This window comes from Lethenteron reissneri, chromosome 3 (genome assembly GCF_015708825.2).
Source record: "Lethenteron reissneri isolate LAM-NWPU_2019-01 chromosome 3, ASM1570882v1, whole genome shotgun sequence".
In the NCBI taxonomy this organism is placed as follows: Eukaryota; Metazoa; Chordata; class Hyperoartia; order Petromyzontiformes; family Petromyzontidae; genus Lethenteron; species Lethenteron reissneri.
In genome coordinates, this window is record NC_083781.1 from 10,596,381 (window position 1) to 10,623,137 (window position 26,757).

At 50.2% G+C, this 26,757-nt stretch overlaps 1 protein-coding gene across 1 annotated transcript in view; it reads right to left on the minus strand.

The window, feature by feature from the left end:
- The window catches only part of LOC133346435 (cAMP-dependent protein kinase type I-alpha regulatory subunit), a 111,965-nt gene that overhangs the window by 17,477 nt on the left and 67,731 nt on the right, over window positions 1–26,757 (minus strand). Inside the window, exon 9 of the mRNA XM_061558004.1 lies at window positions 16,586–16,707. Coding sequence (XP_061413988.1) covers window positions 16,586–16,707 — 122 coding nt within the window. The remainder of the gene's footprint in view (window positions 1–16,585; window positions 16,708–26,757) is intronic.

Here is a 26,757-nt window from a genome sequence, read left to right on the forward strand (position 1 = left end):
ATATAAAAGGGGATCAGCACGAGGGGAGGGGACGCTTGGAGAGAAGACGAACATCGAGCATCAATAACCGAAGTCCGGGCCTAGGAATCATGTTGCGTCCGAATAAAGGCTCTTAGTAAAAGAAGAAACAACATGTGTCGGCCGTTATTACACACGGACATAGACCGAGGCAAATCATTCACATCCAACGCTTCCTGTGAATCACGAGAAAGCCCATCGCAGGAGGGCATTGCGTGCAGGCTGGAAGACAAAGACGGACAACAGCGCACAACCAGGCCCAGATTAAGGCTATGTGGGGGCCTAATAGGAGGGAAGGGCCTAAGTACAGCGATACCTCGACTTCCGTCGCCTCGACTTCCGTCGCCTCGACTTCCGTCGCCTCGACTTCCGTCGCCTCGACTTCCGTCGCCTCGACTTCCGTCGCCTCGACTTCCGTCGCCTCGACTTCCGTCGACTCGACTTCCGTCGACTCGACTTCCGTCGACTCGACTTCCGTCGACTCGACTTCCGTCGACTCGACTTCCGTCGACTCGACTTCCGTCGACTCGACTTCCGTCGACTCGACTTTCGTCATCTTGACTTCCGTCGACTTGACTTTCGTCACCTTGACTTTCGTCGCTTCCCTCTTTCGGCCAATTTGCAACGATAACCACATTTCAAATTCCGTCCACGCGACTTTCCTCCTTGGTCCGATTTCATCCCAAAACTTCCAGGACGTTGGCGCCACGCGCCGTCTTTGAACAGAAGTCGTTCGGTGAGCATCTCTTAAATTTGTGTTTATTCCTACATCATTAATACTGTACTTATCACCAATATATTCATCGTCCACTTACGCAAGAAGACAAATATTTGAAGGTATGAATTTGTTTATTTATTTAGTTTTGTTCATTTATTTAGTTTTGTTTATTTATTCTCATGCTGTTTTTCATTTATTTCTGTTTATTTAGGTTTCGAACGCATGTGTTATATAGTTACCGCAGTTATTTACATGCACGTTTTTATATTTACTGTAGTTATTTGCACGTACGTTTTTCGCCGGCCAAAATAAATGTGCAAGCTAAATAAAGGATCTGCTTTGACATTCGTTCATTTTTGACATTCGTCCATGCTCTGGTCCCTAACCAGATGAAAGTGCACGGTATTCCTGTATGTATTTACATTTTGGAAATTGTTTTATGAAGTCATCAAGCATATTCATTCATTTACCGATGTCAAAATTAACACATCTATTCGATTCTAGATTTGAAGCTTTCGTGACTGCAAAGATTCATATTCTTAGATTTTTTCGGTTAAGTCACGTAAGTAAAACATCACATCTATTCGACTCCACGTGAATTAATCAAACGCAAATCAATCACTCCCCACACCAATTTCTTCAAACAAACAAAAACCTTTTTTTTGCCAGCTCTAGCCGCTGTGAATGATGTCATCGTAATTCAAAGACGAGAATAAAACATTCCTATGGACTTACTACCAGTCGCTCAGCTGACTGCAAAACATTCTTCTCCTCTCTGCAAATTGGAACGCCTTCATCCACGAGCACTCACTCCAGCCTGCTCTCGTTAGCCTCTTTGATCTCATCGTTTTGATCCACCGTAAAATAATAAAATAATTTCCCTGGCTGCGTGCGCCTTCGACTTTAGCTTTCCCGGCCTTCGGCGAGGACCGCGATAATCTGGCCACGCGTACAACAAGGTGTGCTGCTCACAGACACGGCATCAGCCACGGTTGACGTGCTACGTGCTGGTCACGTGACATGCACGCAAGGCATGATGGGAGCCCTTGCCTTCTCGCCGTCGGTGAACACACCTTTCCCCAAGAGAAAACTTACTGGGCACACGCAGATTTGACGATTCGTTTGAATAGTTCCGGTTGACGATGTGCGGCAAAAGGAAAGGACCGTATTGGACAATGTTAGGCAGAGACTTTAATAACTGTTCTATAAGGGCGCCGCGGTGGCGAGATGTTAACTCCCTTGCCTGGAATTCAGGAGGTCGTAGGTTTTAACCTGACCCTGACGTCTGTATATTTGGAGTTTGCATATTCGCCCTGTGGTCGCGTGGAATTTTCACCGGGTCCTCCGGTTTTTCCCTCCACATTTAGAATCAACACGTGTTTAGAGTATTTGGCTGCGATACATTTACGTGTGATGAGCCACTTCGTTGAGCTATTATTTGTGGCCAGGTCACTTCTTAAAAAGAGCTGTGTACAGCTCAGTGGGCCTTACCTGGTTAAATAAAAAATAGTTTAATAGTATAGTTTGTCATTCACTCTGCCTTCTAACAGAGACACGAACAGCAAGCCAACGGTTTACAGGAGGTGGCCCTACTTCAGAGGAGAGAGACGGAATGAGGAATTTAATGCCCTTATAGTTGGAGATCGTACTTCGCACGGCTAATGCCTTAAAAACGTTGGAGACTTACGTGTGAACAGCTAAGAACTGTTTATATATGACTCCCACAGAACGAGCTCTGAATAGGCCCTTTATCCACACGCGGGGCCACCACACCTTTCGCGCCTCCTGGAATAAGGAGTAAATTGCGTGGCAAACCAAAGCAATTTTTTGTCTCACCACTAAATTATGCCAAGTGGAAACGTCCCGTAAATGACGAAAAAAACCATTCACGACATTGGGATCATGCAAACGGCGCTCCCAGAGGCATCGTGGCAGCGGCGTACACTCGTGACTGGACTGTACCCATGGGTTGTGGCCAGAGAATTGGCGGTCTAAAACGCCAAGGCGGGCACATGTTCAGTTCTTTTGAGCTGGTGGTCTGGATTTGGTTTGCGAGAGAGCTTCCGTGCGTGCAACGCTGCCCTCCTTTGCGCGAGGTTTTAAATCGAAAGTGAACAGCGACAAACTTCACGCAATTTTATTTCGTGCGATAATTTGTGACCGTGCTGAGACCATCAGCTTCGTTACGTTTGAGAACCCGGCTTCATCTCAGCCGGTGGCTGGAACCCGGATTCGAACCCAGGCAACTCAGAGGTGCCGACTCGGCATGGCATGAGTTCCTTCCGAGCCACCCAGCCACCTGGCTACAACACCAGTACAAAAACATTAAAATAGAAAATATACAACTAAAAATTACGTAACGCGTTCCAAAGTGCGCTTGTCCTCGAAGTAATCTAATTAACGGTACGGAAGCTGGCAGCTAGCGGCCGGGGCAACACGCGTTAACGGGTGTGCAAATACACTCTCATTTGTGTCTTCCCAAGCGTTAAGCAAGCCTTTGATCGAATTGGCCAGATTCCAATGGGGAAAGTCCTAAAGAGCAACAACGCAACGTCGTCGTGCGAGAAAGAGTTCCGTTCGCACGAGAGCAATGTTTAGGAATGGTATAAGTCCCACCCCCCCCCCCTTCCATTTAGTGTATGTGGCTGCGATACATTTCCACGTGATAAGCCACTTCGCTGAGCTATCACTTGCTAGATCAGTGAGCTAAATTTCGATTTAAAGCTTTCGTGACTGCAGGGATTCATCTTCTTGGTTCTTTCGGTAAAGTCACGTAGAAGGGAAGTAATAAAATAATAAAACATAATAAAATAATTCTCACGACGTTTCGGGCCACAACACAAGCAGCCGTCCTCAGGTGAAGACCAGGTAGACGCTGTCGCCTCGACAGAACTGGTCTTCACCTGAGGACGGCTGCTTGCATTGTGGCCGAAACGTCGTGAGAATTATTTTATTATGTTTAATTTTTATTATTTTATTACTTCCCTTCTACGTGACTTTACCGAAAGAACCAAGAAGATGAGCTCAGTGGGCCTTACCTGGTGAGATAAGAATAATAAAAAATTCAACCCATAGTTGGTTACTATTACAGGCTAACCACTTAACCGCAACGACCGCCGGTGAAACCGAACACTGCACAAGTCGGGGGGGGGGGGAGGGGATGCCTTCTATCCAGCGCACTCTGCAAAACACGGACACGGCTACGGCAAGACGCACGCCTGCCCGGCGCGCAAAGCGGGGAGAAACGTACACCCCGGCGGCAATGGGTTCGTTACCGCGCGGGGGTTACTGCGTGGTTCTGGTTAAACTTCAGTTAATAATATTGCGGGGCGGGGGGGGGGTGGGGTGTGCGGGCTTATGCCCATAATAAACACCTGTAAAGCGTTAGGGCAGGGCGACTCTGCCCGACGTTCCCACTTACGGGGGGCTCTTCCCATCGTTTGCGGGGATGAAGAGCAGCTGTTCATCTTCCCGCGAGATCAAATGGCAGGCCTGCGCTCTCCGTCCATCCGTTGCCGCGCCTCGGGCGAGGGAAGAAGTTTTGAACTGTGGGCACGGTGGGTAAAGGTAGCTCGGCCGCATGGCGGCGGCGGGACGGGGCCCTTGCCGATAAACATCTGGCAGTTCACCAGTGCTGGTTCAAGTAAAGCAAAGCCTCATTAAATTTCGATTTAAAGCTTTCGTGACTGCAGGGATTCATCTTCTTGGTTCTTTCGGTAAAGTCACGTAGAAGGGAAATAATAAAATAATAAAAATAAAACATAATAAAATGCAATTCTCACGACGTTTCGGCCACAACGCAAGCAGCCGTCCTCAGGTGAAGAACAGGTCTGTCGGAAAGACGCTGGGGTGCAGCCGAGCTACGTTTACCCACGCTGTCTTTCCGACAGACCTGTTCTTCACCTGAGGACGGCTGCTTGCGTTGTGGCCGAAACGTCGTGAGAATTATTTTATTATGTTTTATTTTTATTATTTTATTATTACCCTTCTACGTGACTTGATGAAAGAACCAAGAAGATAAAGCCTCATTCTGGCGATGAGACTCTGAATGTTGAAACCGGTCCCGCGCTTTTCTTTGTGTTGAACCAATGCTGCCGCAAGGATGAGCTCCCTCCAGAAGGCCGTGTGGGCTGGTGAGAGGCGTAGAGTAAACAGGAAAGAAATCCTTTGATTTATTGAGTGGAGGGACGGATATGTGAAGGAGGCGTATGGGCCTGCTAAGTTATTTGTATGCTTCTGGTGTCAATTAAGTGAGTGCCACTGTGTGGGAAATCGGCAGCGGATGGTTGATGGAGTGACTGGAATATGGAATTTTAATCGCTGGCCTGTGGCAGTAATCGACGCGAACACTACCCCACATGCTTGTTTGAGCAGGGAAACACATTGACATTTCTTATGACACGAGTACAAACGACACTCCATGGGTTGTCTATCCATCAGCCTACAAGCCTCGACGCACAGTACCAGAAAAGACACTGCATTTGTTTACCCGATTATACAAATACGAGTGGGCAGCCCTGTCGTCGTCGCCGTAGGCATGGGGTGACGTGACACTCGCAACGTCACTCACCAGACCCCCAAGACATTCACCACCGAGACGATACTCACCACCCCACGTGACCCTCACCACTCACAAGAGTTTACAAGGCACTGAGAAACTCGTCCGAGGCTCAACAGACACACCCTTATGAGGTCCACGATTTTAAAACGGGCTTTGCATTTCGTGCCATTGCAAATGGTGCCAGCGGATAAAGCAATGCAAAGGCCGAATCTTTAATTATCGGGCCACAGGTATTTAATATTTCTTTGAATTTTGACCCGTTCGCATGACCATTACCGGCTTTAAAACGACTCCTAATTCATTGCAATTGGTGCAGAAGTCAAGGCGGAGTTCTGCAGAAGAAACTAAAACGTAGATACAGAGATGGAGCGATACAGGTGAGTCCACCTGTTATATAGATAGGCCACCATTAGAACCCAGGGAACCCCCCCCCCCCAACTCCACCCCCCTCCAGATGGAACGGCCGGCACGTGACGCTCGGCCGATGATGCCAATGCACACATGGGTGCAGATAAAGAATTTATCCCCACCCCCATCCCCCCCGCCAAACCAATTCCATGCCATCTGATTAGCCGGCGATGCGAGTACCTTGTATAAAGGCCGCCTAATAAATGTAATGCACTGTTATTTTGAGTCGAGTAAAGCAAACAAGCAATATAATGTTACAATGGATATCAATTATCGGTTGGGTGATATGCATCGAGAAATATGCATTGCCCGATGAATAATGATATGCACACATTAAACCCTCCCCCCCTTTCCCCCTCTGGTATTCGCACCTGATTGACTCACAGGTGACGACATCACATTGATCCCTCCGATATTTAAGACCGAAACAGCAGGAGGATTTATTCCACATCTCTGGCTGTCGCCTGATGACGCTGCTTGTTGTAATTACCGGCGTAACTTCGCGGTACTCGAATTGTAAATGTCGTCGTGGGTTCATTCTCCAACACACAACCGGGTTGTGTTGAACTAGGAAAAAATTGGCAAGTTTTGTTTACGCGACAAACCTTACTGATTCGGCCTTGTCGGGCGGTGGCGGGTTTAACGACACATTTGTACATTTACGCGACCTAACCCCAAAAAACCTCTATTACGGATAATATTGGTGTTAAACCGATTCGGTCATACAATACAAAGCCAAAACCTGAATCCACATGTTTCTTCCAAAGTTTTGTAAAGATATGCGTTGGCTGAAACTGAAAGGGCTTTTAGGGGGGGGTGGAGGCAGGGGGGGGGGGGCTGCCTCACTCCACTACCTTGGCCTGTGACTACACAGCTGAGCCTGCTTAGGAGGAACATTTGAACACATGGCAGCGAGTGGTATTTGCCCCGCCGTGACACATCGTAACGCACAAGGATGCCGCAATTTACTCCGGGTTATGGTGTACGGGGATAAAAAAAAAAAAATCTCCTCCATCGCTCGTCGGCTTCCTCCGGTGTGGATAAATATTCTCATCAAGGGTCCCAATGAGGGCTCGCACAGAGGCGAACGTTTCGTATCGTGAGAGAAAAGGAGGAGGGGTAGGGAGGAAGGGAGAGAGGGAGAGAGGGAGGGGTGGGGGAGGAGGACCCCACCATACCGGTGAAATATTCAGCGTGATCCATTTATAGACACCCCACCGAGTTTTCACGACCCCTTCCTCTTTACTGTCTTCTCAACGGGGAGAACCGAGCGCCGTGTTGCTAAAGCGATGGCTCCCGTAATCTTACACGCGAGGAGAGAGTTCAAATAACTAGATTTTGTTTCGTATACGTCTATTGGGATTAGTGGGAAAGGCACATAGGCTTGGTAATAAAATGGTAGTTTTCCCATACAGCATCTCCCCGTTATTTGAATGAGGTATCTATAAATGGATCACGCAGTGTGTTATTGAGGGACATCTTTTGCAGATGGCCCACACAGGGTGCTGTGAGATTCGTGTTCGGCTACGTGTCAAAAATCTACCGCGCTATCGCGACGTTGGCTGGTGCGGCAAAACAAAACCCCTGCTCGCGTCAAGTGAAGCAAGTTCATATTTATTTCAACTCGAGTTCGAAATTCACCACGGGCAATCCCTCACATCTGGCAGCGCCGGTCTTGCGAAATAAGAAAAAGTTGAGGCGACCTGCCCTATTTGGCACGAGCCCGCTCCCGGAACACTCTTACAAACGCTTTGAAATTTGTCGCTCAAAGTTTTAAGACCGATCTCAAGTTATTCGCTCGGCTCCCCCCCCCCCAACCTCCACGCCCACCCCCCCCCACCCCTCCTAGCAAAGCACCCGCGGGGGAGAACTCGCGCTTTTTTTCTTTCATATATACCAAATTCAAAGAAGATGCACGGCTGTGACCGGCTGAGGTGTGCGACGGGGAATCTTTAAAGACACGCGTTAAATCACGAGGGGATATTTTTTTTTTTAAGTGGCGTGCGCTTTCATGTTATTTATAGCCGCGTGCCAAAAAACATAAACGCAGTCACATGCACGGCACAGCATAGCACACAAACCTCGAGCACCACCGCCACCCCCCCCCCCCCCCCCCCTCTGCCAAGCCCGCCAACCCAGGGGTCATAAGGCGTTGTTGCTCATTAACCAAGGGCCGTCGTGATGCCAGCGGCGCAACCTTTTCCTGCCCGGGGAAATTCAATTACGAGTACACCGCGGCCGTCGCGCGAAGTACGAGGGACTGGCGCTTCACCCGCGGGATTTTCTCAGTGGGAAGCGACGTTGCTTTGCGTGGTTTTTTCCCCCACATTAAATACTTTGCGGGCAAATGATCAAAGTTTCTAAATTGGGACCCAGGACGTCCCGACCCCCCCACCACCCCCACCGGCACGCGTGGCCCTGTCCTTGACGTCCACCATGAAGGAAAAGGGCGCGGATTTATTGGTTAAGTCACCCAGGGCATTAACCAGGGTTTGCCGCGAGATTCGAACCGCAAACCTGTGCGCGCGTTCTCTCCGAACGAGGACGATAGAAGACGTCTTGTACGCACCCCTCTCGGTACCAAGGGCAGGCGTGTGCGCGTGCGCGCGCGTGTCAGAAGTTGCCCTTTGCCTTCAACCCAACCAGTGTCATTTGAGGATGTGCTGCTTACGTAAGAACTGTGCTATCATGATCAGCAACGGTTAATCCGCTGCTAGACGAAAGCCTCGCCAACTCTCCCGCCAGCTACCACCCTCTCACGATCTAGCGCGAGTGAATTCCGTCGCTCCGTCTCCGCGGCGGACGTCACCCGATTCCTCGGCTCCGCACTGCGCCCCGTTATTCTTCGACAGCGTCCGCCACCCCCTCTAGCCGTCACGCGTAGCCTGCCAAAGCCCACTCACTGTTCCGAACGTGCTTATATAAGGGTGTGCTTATATCCGGCTTACGCTGTAATACGTCAGGCAGCGCTCGCGAGGGCCAGCTGCTCCCGATGTCTGTGATTTGATTGCACCGCGTTAATACCCACGGCAGCGCATTAACCCCCGCGCGCAGACACGGCCGGGCGTCACCACGCCGCCGTGGGATTCTTACACGCGCGGCGAAACCAACAGAATTGCGCGCGTAAGAATCAATGGCTCACAATCAGAATGTTTAATGATACTGGAGGAGGAATCCGATGAGCTGCAGAGCTCGTTCAGTAGGGGCGGGTAAGAATGTTACAACAACAAAGAGTACATAAACACGACAGTAGTGCAAAGGACAAGAAAAGTAAGAAAAATAATCCGAACTCATACAAATAAAACTAAACCATCTTTATCCTACCAGGCAAGGCCCAGTGGTATTAACCTGTTTTTCAGAAGCGACCTGGCCACAAATGATAGCCCAACAAAGCGGCCCATCATTTGGACATTAAGAGCACCACATTCCTCTAAATAATCTCAAGGCATGTCTCTCTAAATGTGGAGGGGGGGGGGGGGTGAAACCGGAAGACCCGGAGAAAAAAATCCACGTGACCACGGGGAGAAAATGCAAACTCCAAATATACAGGTGTCATACAGTTATTTTTATATATATACCGATGTCGTATAAATAATACGTGGGCCAAGAAGGAGCCCAAAAAAACCAACGAGGAATCGATTTGTGAATTGAACTCTGGGGCCAGAATCGCCCGACGTAGTGTTTAATGTTGTCGCTTCTCTTATCTGTTTTCAAATGAAAGGGTATCTAAGCTGCCTCGATTCTTCCGTGGGTTTGAACAAGTGGAGCGTCACGTCGTCGTCGCGAGGGCACTGATTATATTTGCGTTTGAAGCCAGTCGTGTGATGAATGGCTTTACGAAACCACTCAAGCGAGAACCATTTACTGCGGGTCAAGATTATTGTGGCATTTGTTTCGGCTGTTTGCCTACTTTTAAACAAATATTTTAACTTTTTTTTCTCTTGTTGCAAATCTTTTTCCTCCTTTGCATATATGCTTTGCAAGTGGTCGGCGAACCCACGCGGCCATGTGGTCCGCCTACTGAGTTTAGAACACGTGACTGGGCGATGCTGCTGCTGCTGCTGCTGCGTTGGGAGTGGTGCACAAGCGCACGACAACAAAACTCAACGCACTCGTCAACATCCAGTAACAGGTGACTTATGGCACACGTGCTGCGAAGAAGGGTCATTCCCCGAAACGTCGTCTGTTATATACTCTCAATGCTGTTGGCAAATATACCGAGTTCAGCAATGTAAGTAATGCTAGTGACAAAAGCTGTACTCTTCTAGAGCAGCCCATCATCCCAATGGGGGGGGGGGGGGTCAATAAAATTGATACCACTTTATCACCATCTCTCACAACCTCTCTTTCACCTTTTTCCAGAAACTATCAGTAAACCCGGCCAATATCAGTAACCCTGACCTGGCCAGGTGGCTCATCGTTAGAGCGAGCGGCCAACGATCTAGAAGTCGAGGGTTCAAATCCTGGTTGGGGGATGACCCAGCCCCCATCATTCCTCCGGGGTCGATAAAACGGGCAGAATTTTGCTGGGAAGAGTGGTTTTGCCTATGGACAGACTCATCTCCACCAGATGAATGTGGAATTTCCACTGTAAGCAGGAAATGAGCGCCGCCCAATGCTCTTTTGAGCAGGAGATCACTCTTCACTTTTTCAATTCCGTTCAACAAAAAGGTTTCTACTGGACGAAAACGGAAGGGTCCGGGAAGACATCTTCCCCGTTGCAATTGTGCTATCGGTATCGTGGGTCGAACCAAAAACATGACACGTTGGAAACGCCTGCAGCGGGTAGTATAACATCACCTTGCAGGACAGAATGGTCCCGGAAGATGCTGTCAAAGAACTACTTGAGAAGCCAGTCGTTTGTTTATGATCCACAATAGGGTGGTGGTGCACAGTTTGTTGCATGCACTGCGCACAACTGATCCTCGCGCCTGGCAACCAATCTATTTGTGTTATCCCGAGACCTGGAATCGGCGACGTTAAATGACAAAACCGAGTTTGATTGCCGGCTCCGGCTCACAACAGTGGCGATTGATATCGAAACCGGTTTCGGAGGCTCACCACTCACATCCACCAGCCCGTGAGAGAGACCTTCATTGAGCAGTGGATTGATGATGATGATGATAATAGAGAAAAAACAACTCAAACAGCATGGGTTTTTGTTGCGCAGCGTTTGGACAAAAGGGCTGCGACTGTCAACTCTGTACCGTGAGGATCTGGCTGAACCCCAGACTCAAACCCAGGCTCTTATTGGTACCGGCTCAGTGCACCCCCGACACAGAACTTGCACCCCGAGGCACCTGGCCTCCTCCTAATAATGTGTTTTGTTTAAAATGCCGACACTAGGCAAATCAGATATAAAATACAACTGCCGCTCAATAGCCCTCGTCTTGGGGAATGTTAATAATGAGCCACAGATCTCTCTATGGTCACTTAATGGGAGCCCAGGAATGGCCTAGGTTGGCCAGAGGCTGCTGGTTAACTTGTGGGGGTGGGGGAGGTGGGGGGGGCTATTCACAGCATGCCATATAACTTATGGTGCAGCTATGGTGTTTTGTTTATTATCCCTGCACCTCAGAGGGCATTTGGGTGCAAAAACAATTGCGCCTAACTGCAACCACAGCGATGCCCACGCAGGAGGACGACCCCAGGCTCTGTTCCAGGTCACGGAATTCCGCCAGGGCGAACGCGGTTTTGCCCTGTAGAACAAATCGGGATGGCTTTCACGATTCCCAAATAAATGTTTTTTTTTTTTAATTTGACCGAACAACGGCCTTGTCATTTGCTCGTTTCACAGGCCACGAGGTGCATCGCGTCTCTCCTCAGGTTTCTCAGGCCACCGGCTAGGTTTGGCTGTGCTGAAACGTGCCGCTTTGTCGAGATAAGCCGCTGATCATCGAACCGGTGCCACTGCTTTGCACCGATTCTCGCTTCCCTTGGTGTAGAATTGCGCCGCTCCCCTGGGTAGAAAACGTGCCGCTGTAATGAAGGCAAAGGTGCAAGCCCTGCAATTCCTTGCTTGCACCACTGCTGGTGGAACGATCCTTTCTCAACCCGAGAGCCGCTCTTCCACATCGGCCGGACGTTTCGAAAGGGTAAGAAGTACCCACACTTTACCCCACCACGCGCAACCCAAACTAAAAGAAAAGTTATCTTAGCAGTTAAAGACCACTGAGCTATACGGCTCTTGTACAGAAGCGAGCTGGCCACAAATGATAGCCCAACGAAGTGGCTCATCACGTAGAAATGTACAGCAGTCGAATATTATAAACGCAGGTCGATTCTAAATGTGGAGGAAAGTTCGGAGGGCCCAGAGAGAAATCCACGCGACCACAGAGAGAGAAACATGCAAACTCGAAATAAACAACAGGCATCAGGGTCGAACCCACAACAGGCATCAGGGTCGAACCCACAACCTCCTGTATACTAGGCGAGGTAGTTAACATCTCTCCGTCGCGGCGATCGACCGACCGTGACGTACGCACAGCGATAATTTCTTCCTTCGCTGTCACCAGGAAGTGGATTCTTCGCGCAGCGCAGTTATTTATTTATCTGTTTCAAAATAAGGAACTTTGATCGGCGCACACATTTTGTAACTTCTGTGTACACACCAGGCGTGTTCGTATTTCGCAAAAGCAAACGTCTGCTGCGCAGGTCCGCGTTGGGTGTCAAATGCACGTTTCCGTGCTTACAGATTGGGCCTGGAAACTGCTGATGTCACAAAACCTCTTTTGAATAATAATAATAATAGAGCTGAGACCTTGTACTCTGGCAACTGCGGACGCAACGTTCAAGCTCTTTAATCCAAGCCTCCAAACTCTCCTCCTCACCTTCGCCCCCTCTCCTCCCACCCCCTCCTCCTGCCCCCTGTGAAATTGTCCCAATTCTCCATTGAAAGTGTTGGTGCATTACGTGCGGACGACATCCGTTGAGCGAAAAACAAACACGCGCAACGTTCACCCCGCTCCGGCGGTTAATAAAAAAATGTCAAAAATATTTAACTAAAAATATATTTTACAAAAAATATTTTTTACATTTCTCGGCGGTGTCACGCGACGGAGCAAGTCCGCATTTTCGTTCGCCAAATGATGAAATGGCGTCGACGCACCACGGGAGGCGACGGTGATCGGACGGCGCGTGCGAGGGCGCAGTGACGAATCCAACTTGCGAACGTTCTCATTGAAACAAATCGTGGACTCTCACGAAGGCCGCTAACCGACGGCGCTCGTGACGCACGGGCCCGCGCCACGAATTCTACGAATCAACCGGCCAATGAAAGCTGGCGATGAGGAGGTCGGGGTGAGGACGAGTTTACAATGGCTCGGGGCTTCTACTCGGGAATGGGTACCACGAAGAGGTTGCCCCTGGAAACAACGGACACCGACACACGGGTGGATAGGGGAAAGAGGAAGACCTAGGACAGCAGGTTCCAACACATGGGTTCAGCCCAGAGGTCGCAACCGGGTACCCGATACCCGTACCCTACCCGATACCCGGCTACCCGTACCCGGCCGGGTACGGGTACCCGTTTGCGACCCTGGTGCGGCCGGGTACAGGTACGGGTAGGCCGTGAGTCACTGGTGAGTAACCGTTTGTCACTCATTTCCCAACGTCTTGTCTCTTCTCACAATTCAAGTTCCTAGAATCAACCCACCCGCGCCTGCAACATGGCTTCATCCCTTAGGTCGCAATCGGGTACCCGATACCCGTACCCTACCCGATACATGGCCGGGTACGGGTAGCCGTATATCGGGTAGGGTACGGGTGCCCGTTTGCGACCCTGGTGCGGCCGGGTACGGGTACGGGTAAGGAATCAAAACCCGTTTGCGACCTCTGGTTCAGCCTCTCAGGGAGGGGGGGCACAGGCTGCCCTAGCATGGATACCGTGCAGGAGAAGTTTGGAATGTGCGCGGAGAACTTGAACGCCACACGCTGCGGTGGCAAAAGGGCACAGATACACAAGGTGTAGCAAATGCCTTACTAACACAAGCCACGCTCAATACATAATATTCAACAATTGCCGTACCAACACCAAACAAAATGAGACGCAAGGTCAAACAAGTGCCTTACTAACACCGTGTCGACGAATTGAGGCACGGTCATGTGATCTCTCTGTATCGTGGCCTGGGTAGCCTTCGTTGTGTTTGTGGGGCTTAGGGAGTTTGGGGAAGGGGTGGGGGGGCAGCGGTGGGGTGGTGGTGGTGGGGCGCAAGCCGCAGGGACCAGTGGTCTTCAACTGGGGGGGGTGGGGGGGAGGGCGGTGGGGGGGGAAGGAGGGGGGGGGGCATCATAGCAAAAGAAAAAGTATGAGAACAACTGACCTAGGAGCAGACGGGGAAGAGAGAGCAGACAGGGACTTGGCACAATGGGGATCTAACAATAACAACGGCAGCGACTGCGGCGGGAGATCGGAAGAGGTGGAGGGAGCTCGTGATGACAGCCCGTGCGGAAGCGCATTATAACGCGGCGGGATGATGAATTGAATCAACGACGCTTACAAAAACCCGCCCGCCCGCTAGGATGACGACGACGACAACAACAACGAGCGGTGGAAAACATCGTTTCGGCGGCGTCGCTTGTCTCGCCACGGGGGCTCCGCAGGTCACACGGCACGGACGTAAAAAAACAAAAAACGCGCCGTCGTTATTTTACAATACATATATATCGCTGACGCAAGGCAGCGCTTTCCCGTGGACAAACGCAAACAATAACGCGAAAAGGTCACATCTATCTCTCTATCAAGATACCCATCTATTTATCTGACGGCCTATCGCGACGCGTATCTCTTTATCTAGGCGAAAAACAAAACTTTGAAAACCTTTGCCCCGAGGACATGCGGGATAGCGTCCCCCTCCCATCGTCACCTGTTGACCTCCGCACCAACCACCAGCCGCGTAATCAGGTGGTGGGCACACACCTGCAACCGGCCGCCCCCCTACCCCCCCCCCCCTACCGCCGCGCAGTTTGTAAGGCGAAGGGGGTTTTGGTTGACTGCAACGGAGATGGTCGTCGATTGCGCAGAGGCCGCGTGTGTGGCCGGTAGGCGGTGGTGCACCCAGGTGGTTGCTGATGGCTTTTTGAACGCTTTCGCCTACCACCTCGTGGATCTGGAAAGCCTCTGGTGCGTTCCCACAACCTAACACACGGATACCATCAGTTGCCAAGGTCCAGCCATTGCTGGGTGAAGAAGGCCGACCACCCCAAGCCGTTACCACCTCTCACGATCCTGCGATGTAGCAATCTCCACCTTATAGCACCCGCACATTATAGCTTATTTCATCACTCCACTTCCTCAAAGGGCATTACTACCCTTGGACACCTTCCATTCGTTGGCTGCCGCTCCGTTGATACGGGGACTCCACTACTTACGAATGAGATCGATTCCAGAGGTTTCTGTTTGTAAGTCGATTTGTTCGCAAGTCCAACTTTACTCCTGTCGATTCCAAACATGTTGTACGGCGTGCCCACTAAACATGGGGAATGACTTGAAAAGTTATATAATCTCCTGTAGATGCAGATGTCACTGGTTCGTCATACTCTTTGGGTCTTTCGGTAAAGTCACGTAGATAGAAAAATAATAATAAAAATCACGACGTTTCGATCGCAACGCAAGCAATCGTCTTCACGTGAAAAAATACAGCAGGCGGACTGCTTAGACAGGAAGAAATAAAGCAAGAGAGCTACTGCAGCCAGAGGTTATATAGGTTTGAGATGGTTCTTCATGTTCTGCAGATGTTCTTCATGTTCTGCAGATGTAGATGCCACCACCGCCATCTATTGCGCGGCAGTTGAACTTACGATTCTCGGTCTGAACAGGCAACTGGACATAGGGACAAGTTTGTTTGTATCTCTGAAAGTTCATAAGTCGAATGCTCGTAAGTAGGAGAAGCCCCTGTACTCAGCAGTTAACCCCCGTCTAGCGACGTGTCCCGCCCAAGCCCACTCGTATTTGTAACTAATCTACGCAAACAAGGACCTGGGATGCAGGATGGTTCACGGGACAAGGGTCTTGAGATCCAGGAAGGCCTTCACGGATGAAGCAGTCCCTCAAAGTTTCATGAAAGTACGCAGATCAGAGTGTGAGGAGGTTGTCAGAGTTGACGATGGAATTGTGAAACCACGGAGGAATTTAAGGGAGTTTATTTTAACGGAAGGTTGCGAATTCAAATACTAGTTTGGGGGGGGGGGAGGGTTGACTCAGCCCATGATCTCTCTCTCCGGGGTCGATAAAATAGCATTACTTTGTGGGGAATTCAACGGCGATTGTCCTATGGATAAGCTCACCCCCACCATAAGAATGGGGAGTCTCCACCGCTAACTCAATGCTCATCGAGCAGGAAATCGCTTTGGACTTTGACAATGTTCCTGAAAGCAAAACTGAGACTCTGCTTTCTTTTCATATTGAACAGCCTGGGCCCTGGGAGTTGTGGCTGTAGGGGCCCGCTGCAAGTTAATTTCATATATTTGCTTTCATTTGACGTGTCCATTTTTGGCTGTGTCAACACTGCGGCATGTAGACCATATCTGGTAAAAAAATGTGCCGTGCTTGCAAGTGTGGCTTCGCATGCATTAACGTGAACATTTTTTTTTTCTTCAGGCGCAATCGTGAAATTCGGAAAATAAACGGTACTCCATCCACGTGAGAAAACACACTTCCCGTAAAAATAGATTTGGAACCAACGCAAATGTGAGCCACTCCGATATCACGCGCGGCCAGAGCATCGCAAGTGCGGCGTGTATGTATGCCGGTTGAACTCCTCTGGCACCGCGATAATCGGAGGTGCGGGCTGAAGGACAGCAAACTTTTCCTACGGCCGATCGCGAAGCTTTGAGCCATCTTCAAATCTCAAAGTCGCCGACGCACGCCACTGTCGCCTCACCTCGGTGATGATGAAGAAGTCATCTCCCGGCTCTCCTTGCACCACGATCTTTTGGCCGTCCTCAAACTGCACAGGCTCAAGGGAATCGGCCACAGTCAGACGCTCCCATTTGTCCAAAGACTCTGTGGAGGGCGACATAAAAAAATATATATATATGAATGTCCGTTCCCACGCTAAGCACAGACACATGGACGTGCGTGTGTGTGTGTATGTCTTTGTGTTTGGGTGTATGTCGGGCGTGGTGTTGGCCACCCAACCCCCTCGTGTGCTGTGCCGGCCTTCAAAGGTGCTCGCTAACAGCACTTGTCTCAAGTCTGTTAAAGGCTATACGGGGGATCTTTGTCTCTTGTATTTGTATGTATGGGGAGTGGTAGTGTAGCGGTTGGCACGCTGCACTACGAACCCGGCGATCCGAGTTCGATACCGGCTCACAGCAAACACCAGTGACAATTATCTAAACTGGTCCTGGACCTCTCCTCGGTCGACTCAGCTTCAAACGAGTACCTGGTGCGGTGTGTAAACATCGCCACTGCGGAGTCAAAAGCGGCCGGGCATCGAAGCGGCCACGCACCTCCTCATACACCGTGCCGGCCTTCATAGGTGCTACTCGCTAACAGCAACCGATACAAGAAATAGCTCAAGAAGACCCAAAATCATGAAAAATAGAAGTGCAAAACAAATTAATTAACGTGTAGTTAATAAAAATTAGATATCTTTCAGGTGTGCATCTCTTTCTCTTATTATTCCGTCTTTGCTGGAAACATCTCTTACGTCATCTCAGTCAGGGTCCCCCCCCCCTGCCAGTTGGCCAGCGCCAACGCTAGGGACAGCAAAGGTCAAGAGGTCATCACGCCCAACGCCGCTGATGCCGCCACACACACACACACCTCGCCATCGCTTTTTTCCCTCTGCTAGATGCCCCCCTCCAGCCGTTGCTTAAATGCGGACCGACCTCCGAGGTTCAATCTCACAGTTCATCGCCAGCATCTGGCTTTGACTTCAAGAGAACCGTAAAAACGTCGTATCAGTCACAAAGATTGCCGTCAGCAATCTTTGTGACTGAAGTCAAAGCGTCTCTGATCAAGCGCGCGCGAAGTGCGTCCCCCCGGCACTCCTATCAACGGTGGACAATGATATTCTAAGGTTTTCGGTAAAATCACGTAGGTAAAAAAATAAAATTAATAAAAGTAAAATACAAATATTTTAATTTTAATTTTTTTACCTACGTGACTTTACCGAAAACCTTCGAATATGAATTCTTGCAGTCACGAAAGCTTCAAATCTAGGTGGACAATGACCCCTGGCAGTGAGAGCGCCACTTTCCCGCGGCGGAGGCCAGCGGCGGACGGACCCACGGGGAGCGGCGATTCTTCTCTGGAATTCAAACTTTTTCGCTCCGTGGATTTGCGTGCTCAGACCACGGCGCCGGGCCGGGAATATTGCAGGTTGCTTAAGAGGCCGGCAGGGGAAAGAGTCACGTAGGCAATGTGAAACGTTTGGATGCAACTGGGGGGGGCTATCTAATGTAAATTTCTTGAGTATATATCAATGAAAATAAATAATAAAAATAATAGAAATAATAATAGAAATAAAATAATAAATCACGACGTTTCGGAGGCAACACAAGGCTCCGTCATCAGGTGGGACCGTCACAGCTCAAATTTACTGTATCACTTGATACGGTAAAATTTAGCACTTGATACAGTCAATTTTAGCTGTGACGGTCCCACCTGATGACAGAGACTTGTGTTGCCTCCGAAAGGTCGTGATTTTGTATTTTATTTCTATTATTTTTATTAATGATTTTTATTATTTATTTTTAACTACGTGACTTTACGGCAAAAAAACCTAAGAGTATGAATCCTTGCAGTCACGAAAGCTTCAAATCTATAAATATATATCAATGAGTTTTAAATCAATATTGACACCTCATTTCTTTGCGCGTTTAGTTTGTTGTATTTCCCCGAAACTCGGGTCGCCGGGTTCACAGCGCAGCGCGCTAACCGCTACACTACCGCTCCCCACATACATAAACACATACACAGACAGAGCTGAATGAAAGGAATATCACGCTCGCCGACTTCTTTTGAGAGAGGAGGATGTGGCAACACAGGGAGAGAGAGAGAGACAGAGAGCCCCACTGTAAAACTCGACAATCAGAAAGAAAAACAGACAGCACAATGCCAGCAACGCGGCATTGACAGACGGTGCTGGAGCGTCGCCCTCGCCACATCGTCGCCTTCCCGGGCGCAACAGCACGTGCACAACATCAATAACGCGCGCGTACAATGCAACTTTTAAACTCCCGCCCCATTGTTCATACATTTCCAAAAATATGCACAAGTTGCACGACGATAATAATCACAGTAATTAAAAAAAAATTTAATCCGCTAAGACTCTTGCGAGATTCCGCGTCAAAAAAGCCCCCCGGGGGGGAATATCCATCAAACAAAAAAATCCGTTGTTGAAAATCTCACGCGACGTCAAAGACGAGGAAAGAAACGCGGAGGGGGCTGTTGTGTTTTTGTAGTTTAGCTAGCGGCCGTTCTGTTTCGCCCCATCTCCCTGCGAAATGGAAAAAAAAACACACATACACGGCCAAGCGAAAGGGGGCAAAGAAGCAATCCGACCCAACAGAGAAGTGGACCGCGGAGGGCGCCGCTCTGCTTTGAGTCGCTAATTGCAAACACTCTCTCAATAATAGGGAGCGTATTGAATGAATGAACGAAAAGAAAAAACCTCCCGCGTTCCCTTCCCCAGAATCGGTGCGGTGCGTCGAGAACGCTTTGTTTTGACACGACCGTGCAGCTTTGGCGGGGGTGGCGGAGGACGTGGAGAGGTGGAGATTACGGCGGCCGTGCGAGGGACGTGCATTGCAATCCCTCCCTCCCCCCGCACGTAATTAAGCGCTCTCCGCTAAGCCCCACAGCTGCCATGAGGGCCTTGCTGTAACAGCAGCAGCGGCGGCGGCAGCAGCAACAGCAGTAACAATAGCAGCAGAACAGCATTAACAGCAGAAATAGCAACAGTAGCAGCAGCAACAGCAGCAACAGCAGCAGTAGCAGCAACAGCAGCAACAGCAGCAGTAACAATAGCAGCAGCAACAGCAGAACAGCAGAAACAGCAGCAGCAACAGCAGCAACAGTAATACTAGCAGTAGCAGTAACAATAGCAGCAGCAGCAATAGCAACAACAGCAGCAACAGCAGCAGAAACAGCAACAACAGCAGCAGCCGCCCCCCCCCCCCCCCGGGGGGGAAGGGAAACGAAGCAAAACGTTTCGTCGAAATTAAAAAGTCAGAGGCGATTTCTTGCTCCAATGAGCATTGATGAGGTGCCCGTGATTCGACTGCAGAGGAGAAAACATTTATTGCACCTGCTACGCGTTGCAGTGGCTGGCCAGGTGACTCAGCCGTAGAGCAAGCGGCTCGCAGGAGGAAGGTTTGCGAGTTCGCATCCTCGTCGGGGGTTTGACTCAGCCCATCGTCCCTCCAGGGTCTGTCCTATGGCTGCCCTACGGAAGTACTCGCCCCCCGCCATAGGAACGTGGAATTTCCACCACTGGCTCAAGGCCGTGCGCAGAAGATGAGCGCCGCCTGAATGCTCATTTAAGCAGGAAATCACTCTGCCTTTGACTTCTTGATTTAACATTTAGTAGACGGAGGGAAGAACCAAGTGATTGAATAAGTTCCAGAGATCGTCACAACCAACGGTGTTAAAAAGTGCCGCGCATAGCCATCACTTCCTTCCTTGTGCTAGGTTCTTCAGTTTGTGTAAACCTGCCACTTTGCATTCTACACCTGCCCCTCGTGGCCTCATGAACGCCACCGTCTGGCTTTAAACTTTTCCCGCCTGACCTCTGACCTCACTTGGATGCCTGCGACGGTGAACCACCCTCCCCCCTCTCATCCCCGTACACCTGTCCCACCCCCACTGCGACCCTCTCCTCTCCGCGATCGCATCGACACCACTTCCTTGGCACGTTACAACTTAATTGCAACTTCAAAGTTCGTGGGAGAGAGAGAGCGAGAGGGAGCACGAGGGAGCGAGAGAGAGCGAGAGAGAGCGAAAGAGAGCGAGAGAGAGCGCGAGGGAGCGTGAGAGCTAGAGAGAGCGTTCCGGTCAGTTTTCAGTCTCTTCGAACTCCACGCGAGTACAGCGACGAAGGAATTAATGAATGATTGCCAAACGAATGAAAGAAGATCATCACCCCTCCTGTGAAGGATCCTTGGCTTGTGTGAGAAATTGGGTTTGTTCTCTGGGATGCAATTGAGTGGACTCATTGCTGTTGTGACAACGCAAAAATATTTTAATATATATACACACCTTTTTGCTTTCATGTCATTTCTTGATAGTTCATTATTGTTTCGTTTTCGGAGGGTTTTCATTTCCTTAATAATTTCCGAAAAGTAGTATGTATCCCCTTATATAGGAATTGTACAGCACCGTGAAATGCAATTAGCACGACGCTATACGGAACAACATTTTTTGCTATTATTATTATTCAGCGAACAGAGATTAAACAAGCGTAGAGAGAAGCTGAAAACAAAGACAGGTAAATAGGGCCTCGATAAAGAGGGCAAATCGAAGTGTGAGGAAGAATGATAAGCAAAAGAGCATTCCGATGAACACACACAGAGACACTTGTAGGCAAGACGGGACAACTCGCAGAGGAATGCGCCACCAAAATATTCACGTGACCCCCCCACCTCCCGCCGCCCCCCCCCCCTCTGCAGAACGCACGAAAAAAAACAGACCGCTGTTTATTTAGCTGTGACCTTGGCTAAAGAATTTATACTGGGGGTGGGAAAAACCACGGCCTTCTTCACCTGTGCAATTTCGCACTAATAACATCAACAGTTATAAAGTGATTTCGAAGGCCCAGGGTGCCGTTGTTTTTTTTTGCCGTTTCGCAAGTGGACAACCAACACAAAATTTGCATAGGATGACCGGAAACCAATGCTGACCAGAATCCTAAATGCGGTTTAATGGTTAGCACGCGTGGACTTTAAATCCAAAAGGGTGAAGGTTGAATTTGATTTCCCGGCTCGGCAGCCGAGGTGACGGCGCTAAGCTCCCTAAACTTGCGCAGCCAAAGGTCGTCCACTCAGCGGTTTGAATGGGCGACACCACGGTTAGGTCAATCGGCAGTCGCGTGCGGTGGGGTAAACTGTGGGTTAACTAGCGTCTCTCTTTCAAGAGGCGTCTTGGGATGAGTGTGGAAGAATGGGGCATAATTGCCCCCCCCTCCCCTACGTGAGTCTGCAGGTCTCTGTGTGAGTCTGCAGGTCTGTGTGAGTCTGCAGGTCTGTGTGAGTCTGTGAGTCTCTGTTTGAGTCTGAAGGTCTGTGTGAGTCTGCGGGTCTCTGTGTGAGTCTGAAGGTCTGTGCGAGTCTGCGGGTCTCTGTGTGAGTCTGAAGGTCTGTGCGAGTCTGCGGGTCTCTGTGTGAGTCTGAAGGTCTGTGCGAGTCTGCGGGTCTCTGTGTGAGTCTGCGGGTCTCTGTGTGAGTCTGAAGGTCTGTGCGAGTCTGCGGGTCTCTGTGTGAGTCTGAAGGTCTGTGCGAGTCTGCGGGTCTCTGTGTGAGTCTGAAGGTCTGTGCGAGTCTGCGGGTCTCTGTGTGAGTCTGAAGGTCTGTGCGAGTCTGCGGGTCTCTGTGTGAGTCTGCGGGTCTCTGTGTGAGTCTGAAGGTCTGTGCGAGTCTGCGGGTCTCTGTGTGAGTCTGAAGGTCTGTGCGAGTCTGCGGGTCTCTGTGTGAGTCTGAAGGTCTGTGCGAGTCTGCGGGTCTCTGTGTGAGTCTGAAGGTCTGTGCGAGTCTGCGGGTCTCTGTGTGAGTCTGAAGGTCTGTGCGAGTCTGCGGGTCTCTGTGTGAGTCTGCGGGTCTCTGTGTGAGTCTGAAGGTCTGTGCGAGTCTGCGGGTCTCTGTGTGAGTCTGAAGGTCTGTGCGAGTCTGCGGGTCTCTGTGTGAGTCTGAAGGTCTGTGCGAGTCTGCGGGTCTCTGTGTGAGTCTGAAGGTCTGTGCGAGTCTGCGGGTCTCTGTGTGAGTCTGTGGGTCTCTCGGTGTGCGTCTGTGGGTCTCCTGTAAGTAAAACTTCCTCCTCTCATCTCAACGACTACCCAAACCCTCTTCGAGTTTCGACTCCACAACCATCTCAAGAGCATCGGCAAAAACCTTTTGAGGCTCCCACCACCTCTTCATCCGCCTCCTTTCCCTCCAAAGAGACACGCCACGAGACGGCCTCGCCACTCACACCATTCCCAGACGCCCGTCTGTTTCGATTTAAAGCTTTCGTGACTGCAGGGATTCATCTTCTTGGTTCTTTCGGTAAAGTCACGTAGAAGGGAAATAATAACAATTCTCACGACGTTTCGGCCACAACGCAAGCAGCCGTCCTCAGGTGAAAACCAGGTCTGTCGGGAAAACAGACCTGGTCTTCAGACGCTGTCTTCCCGACAGACCTGTTCTTCACCTGAGGACGGCTGCTTACGTTGTGGCCGAAACGTCGTGAGAATTGTATTTTATTATGTTTTATTTTTATTATTTTATTATTTCCTTTCTACGTGACTTTACCGAAAGAACCAAGAAGATGACGCCCGTCTGTTTGTAAACGCGCACGCTTCCGCGTGCATGCGCAAAACGCGCATGCACGGAAGCCCGCCGTTTTAATGCGCGCGCCTACGAGCGGCCGGCAAAAGTTCACGCAATTTAATTTGTAGAGGACAACTAAAGCCCCCCCAGCAGCCTAGCTTAATCCGAAGCTTGACCTCCTGACGGGGTGGTGGAAGGGATTACACGCTGGAAGAAGGGTTCTGCGCTCCATCATTAACGGTACTTTGTGGGGAATTGCTAGGGGATAGCTGTGGGCGGCGATGGTGGTTTTTGGGGGGGGCGGGCAGGCAGGCGGGCGGGCGGCAGGGGATGGGAGGGGGGGCTGTGCAGCGCGGCGAACGAGGGGAGGAGGCGGTGGACGTGCCGTGCCGTGCCGAGAGGGGCTCTGCGCACTACGAGGACCTAGCAAATCGCCGGTTGGCTTAAGCCGTCCCGCGGTTATAGGGCAAGAGGATGGATAATGGCAGCACAAATCCAGCCTCTTGCTTTTACAGAGCCATTCACTCCGGCTGACGAGGTGCGCAACAAAAATGCTTCGGTTGCTGAAAATAAACGGAAGATTTGTGGTTGTTGTTGTTGTTGCAACAGTCACACGCTCTCCTCCAGGGTGTTTAACAAATGTATGCAGGGATGTTGAACTTCTTTTGCACCGTACGTAGGTGCTGGGAAAGGACAACAAACGAAATCCAAAAAGCAGTTCTAGAGAAATTCGTTTTCAATCTAGTTTTAAAAGTGCGTAGCTCCAGTGGCTTCCTAATATGGGATGGAAGAGCATTCCAGACGGCCGCAGAAGCGCACCTGAAAACGCGCGATGCGGTGTGACTGCCTTTGTTCGATGGCCAAGCCATAAGCCGCTGCGAGGATGACCGGAGTTCGCGTGATGATCAGCAAGGTATTGTGGTTAATTTGTCATGTGTAACGAGCGTGAAATGCAACAAGGGTGCCGAGATGTTGGCCGCATTGTCGACGGCCATAGGAGTCATTATGGGACCCCGCACGTTTAACCTTCGACGGTGCAACTTCAACCCTGATGATGAAGAAGAGGCTCGGAGAGCAGAAATGGGAGTTCACAAGAAATCGCAATCAAACACCTCCTCCTCCTCGTGATAAAGACCCGACGTGCAAAGATCCCCCGGGGGTGCCGCAACCCTCAACCGCATCGGCACACAAACCATGGCAGCAGCCAGATGTGGATACATGACGACGACGATGACGATGCACGAATGGAAAGTTTTAAAAAGTTTCTGCTGAGTGTGCGGCTGTGGCGAGTAATATCATCATTATATAATGTAAACTATGAACTATTTTTATTTTATTTTACCAGGTAAGGCCCCACTGAGCAATGTAGCTCTTTCTCAGAAGCGACCGAGCTATCACAAATGATAGCTCAACGAAGCGACTTTTGATCACGTGGACATTTACAGCGGACAAATACTCGAGACGCACGTTTCCTGAAGAAGCTCCTGGCACGAGGAGCGAAACGTCGGACATTGTGCCCAAAATAGGACGCGGCACGACCCGAAAGCCCATCGGAGAACCACGCTGCAGCGCGACCGCTCACAATCTACATCCCCTCTCTGGTGGGCCCCCGAGCCAGAAAAGGACATTCCACATTCCTATGACGGGGGCTCACTCAAAACCATCGGACAACCACTCTCGATCATAATGAGCCGGAGATGGGTCGCGTTTTGTTTCAATGATACGAGAGGTCACAAACGCATTGGGTGTTTCAATAAAGGGGTGCAAAAAAAATGTGTCAGTGACCTCTCTACTGTCAAACAGCCCAATGAAAATTCCACTTTCTTATGGCCAGGGCCGAAACTATCCAAAGAAAAAAAAATGTTGTTGACTAACCCCCCCCCCCCCCCCACAAAGTGGTATTCGTTTTTATCGCCCCCGCAGGGATGATGGGGTTAGTCCCCCCCCCCCCCCCAAACCTGAGCCACGTGGGGGGGGGGGGGGGGGTCTCTCAATCAGTGTGCAGCAACGTCGTTGTCCTCTGCAAACAGGAGGCACACCAAAATGTATCGCGCAGTAGAGGTCGCCGGACAATTTCATAAGCGATCTATTTTGGATCCAACAATGACCGAACGTGAAATAAACTGTGAGCTCATTTCGTCTTAAAATAGAGCGCTTGCCTAGGAAACGTCAGCCACTAAAAATGACTGTCTTGCATTGGCGCAGCTGGGCGCCGCGCGAAACAACTCCAAACACAAAAACCTTACTTTAAATGGACACGACGAAAATGTATTCTCGGTTATTGAGCGGATTTACTGCCAACATACCACAACGGCAACGCAGCGCTGTAAACGCTGAATATCTGCAGTAAGATAATTAACAGAATTTACAGCCTTGCTTGTCAATCCGCTTCTGGATGGCGAAGGCCTCCCCCGACCACCCCCCCCCCACCCCACCATGCCATGTCGTTTCGGTCGTGAGGTTTGTTTGACCATACTTCACCACTCTGGTCGGTGCGGGTTGGTGAACGGCAGGTGGAGGGCGGGAGTCACGGGGGGGGGGGGGTGTACGAAGGACCGGTTTAGATCCCACTCGCCACCCATGTTAATCTGCGGCCAGGAATCTAACTCGGGTTGCCGTTACAAATTACATTTACGAACGAATGAAATGATCTAAAACAGTCGTCTCGTCGTTACCCCTGCAGCTGCCTTAACTCACATGTCTCAAACAAGGCCGCATGGCGATGTCACGTGACATGCAAGGTCTGACGGGAGGGCCTGATCCGATGGTCACAATCATGCCTTTTGCCATCTCGAGATCACATCTTGCGTGTACAACTACTCTGGTGATAATTGTTTTTTACCCTTCTATCTGGCAACAAAACTGACACCTTTTTACATGTGAGACTAGGCTCTAAGGAAAGCTGTCTCTCGGGTGTGGACCAATCAATTTCAAAAACAGTGCATATATTAGAGTTATGTTTTTTGTTTGCATTATGGCTGCAGGTATTGTGGTCTATGCAAACATGACTCCTTGTAAAAAGGTGTCAGTTTTGTTCCCAGACAGAAGGGTAAAAAGCCAACTGTCATATTTTTTACTGGCAAATGAGGTTCCAATGGTATAAACTACTCTGGTGTTACACTCGACGTTGTATCTTTTTCTGCTCATGGCAATGTGGTTCATGAGCTAAAAGCCAATATCGAGGTCTGCTGCTGCTGCTGCCAGCCACGATGAGAGGGCTTCAGGGGAGAGTGTCATTTTTGCTGTTGCTCCTGCTCCGTTGAAAGAACGCAGACTACATTGGTTTGCTGCTATACGACCCTAGTTTGGGTTGCATGGCCACAATCACGCTGCCGTGGTTCGTATATTCTCCGTATTAACGCGAGCGTGGGGCATGCATGGTGGGGGGGGGGAGGGGGGGTGAGGAAGAATGCAGTGAACAAACCGCGTCAAACCATCGCTTGTCGAAAGGTGCAATGACTGTGGCCCACTCGGGCCTACACCACGTCTTGCGGTCGAGTAGCCGATTGCTTGAAATATGCGCCAGACCTCGCCGCCTCTATGAAATGCGTGCGCAAGACTGCTGCCGTGTCTGCTGCTGCGTCTG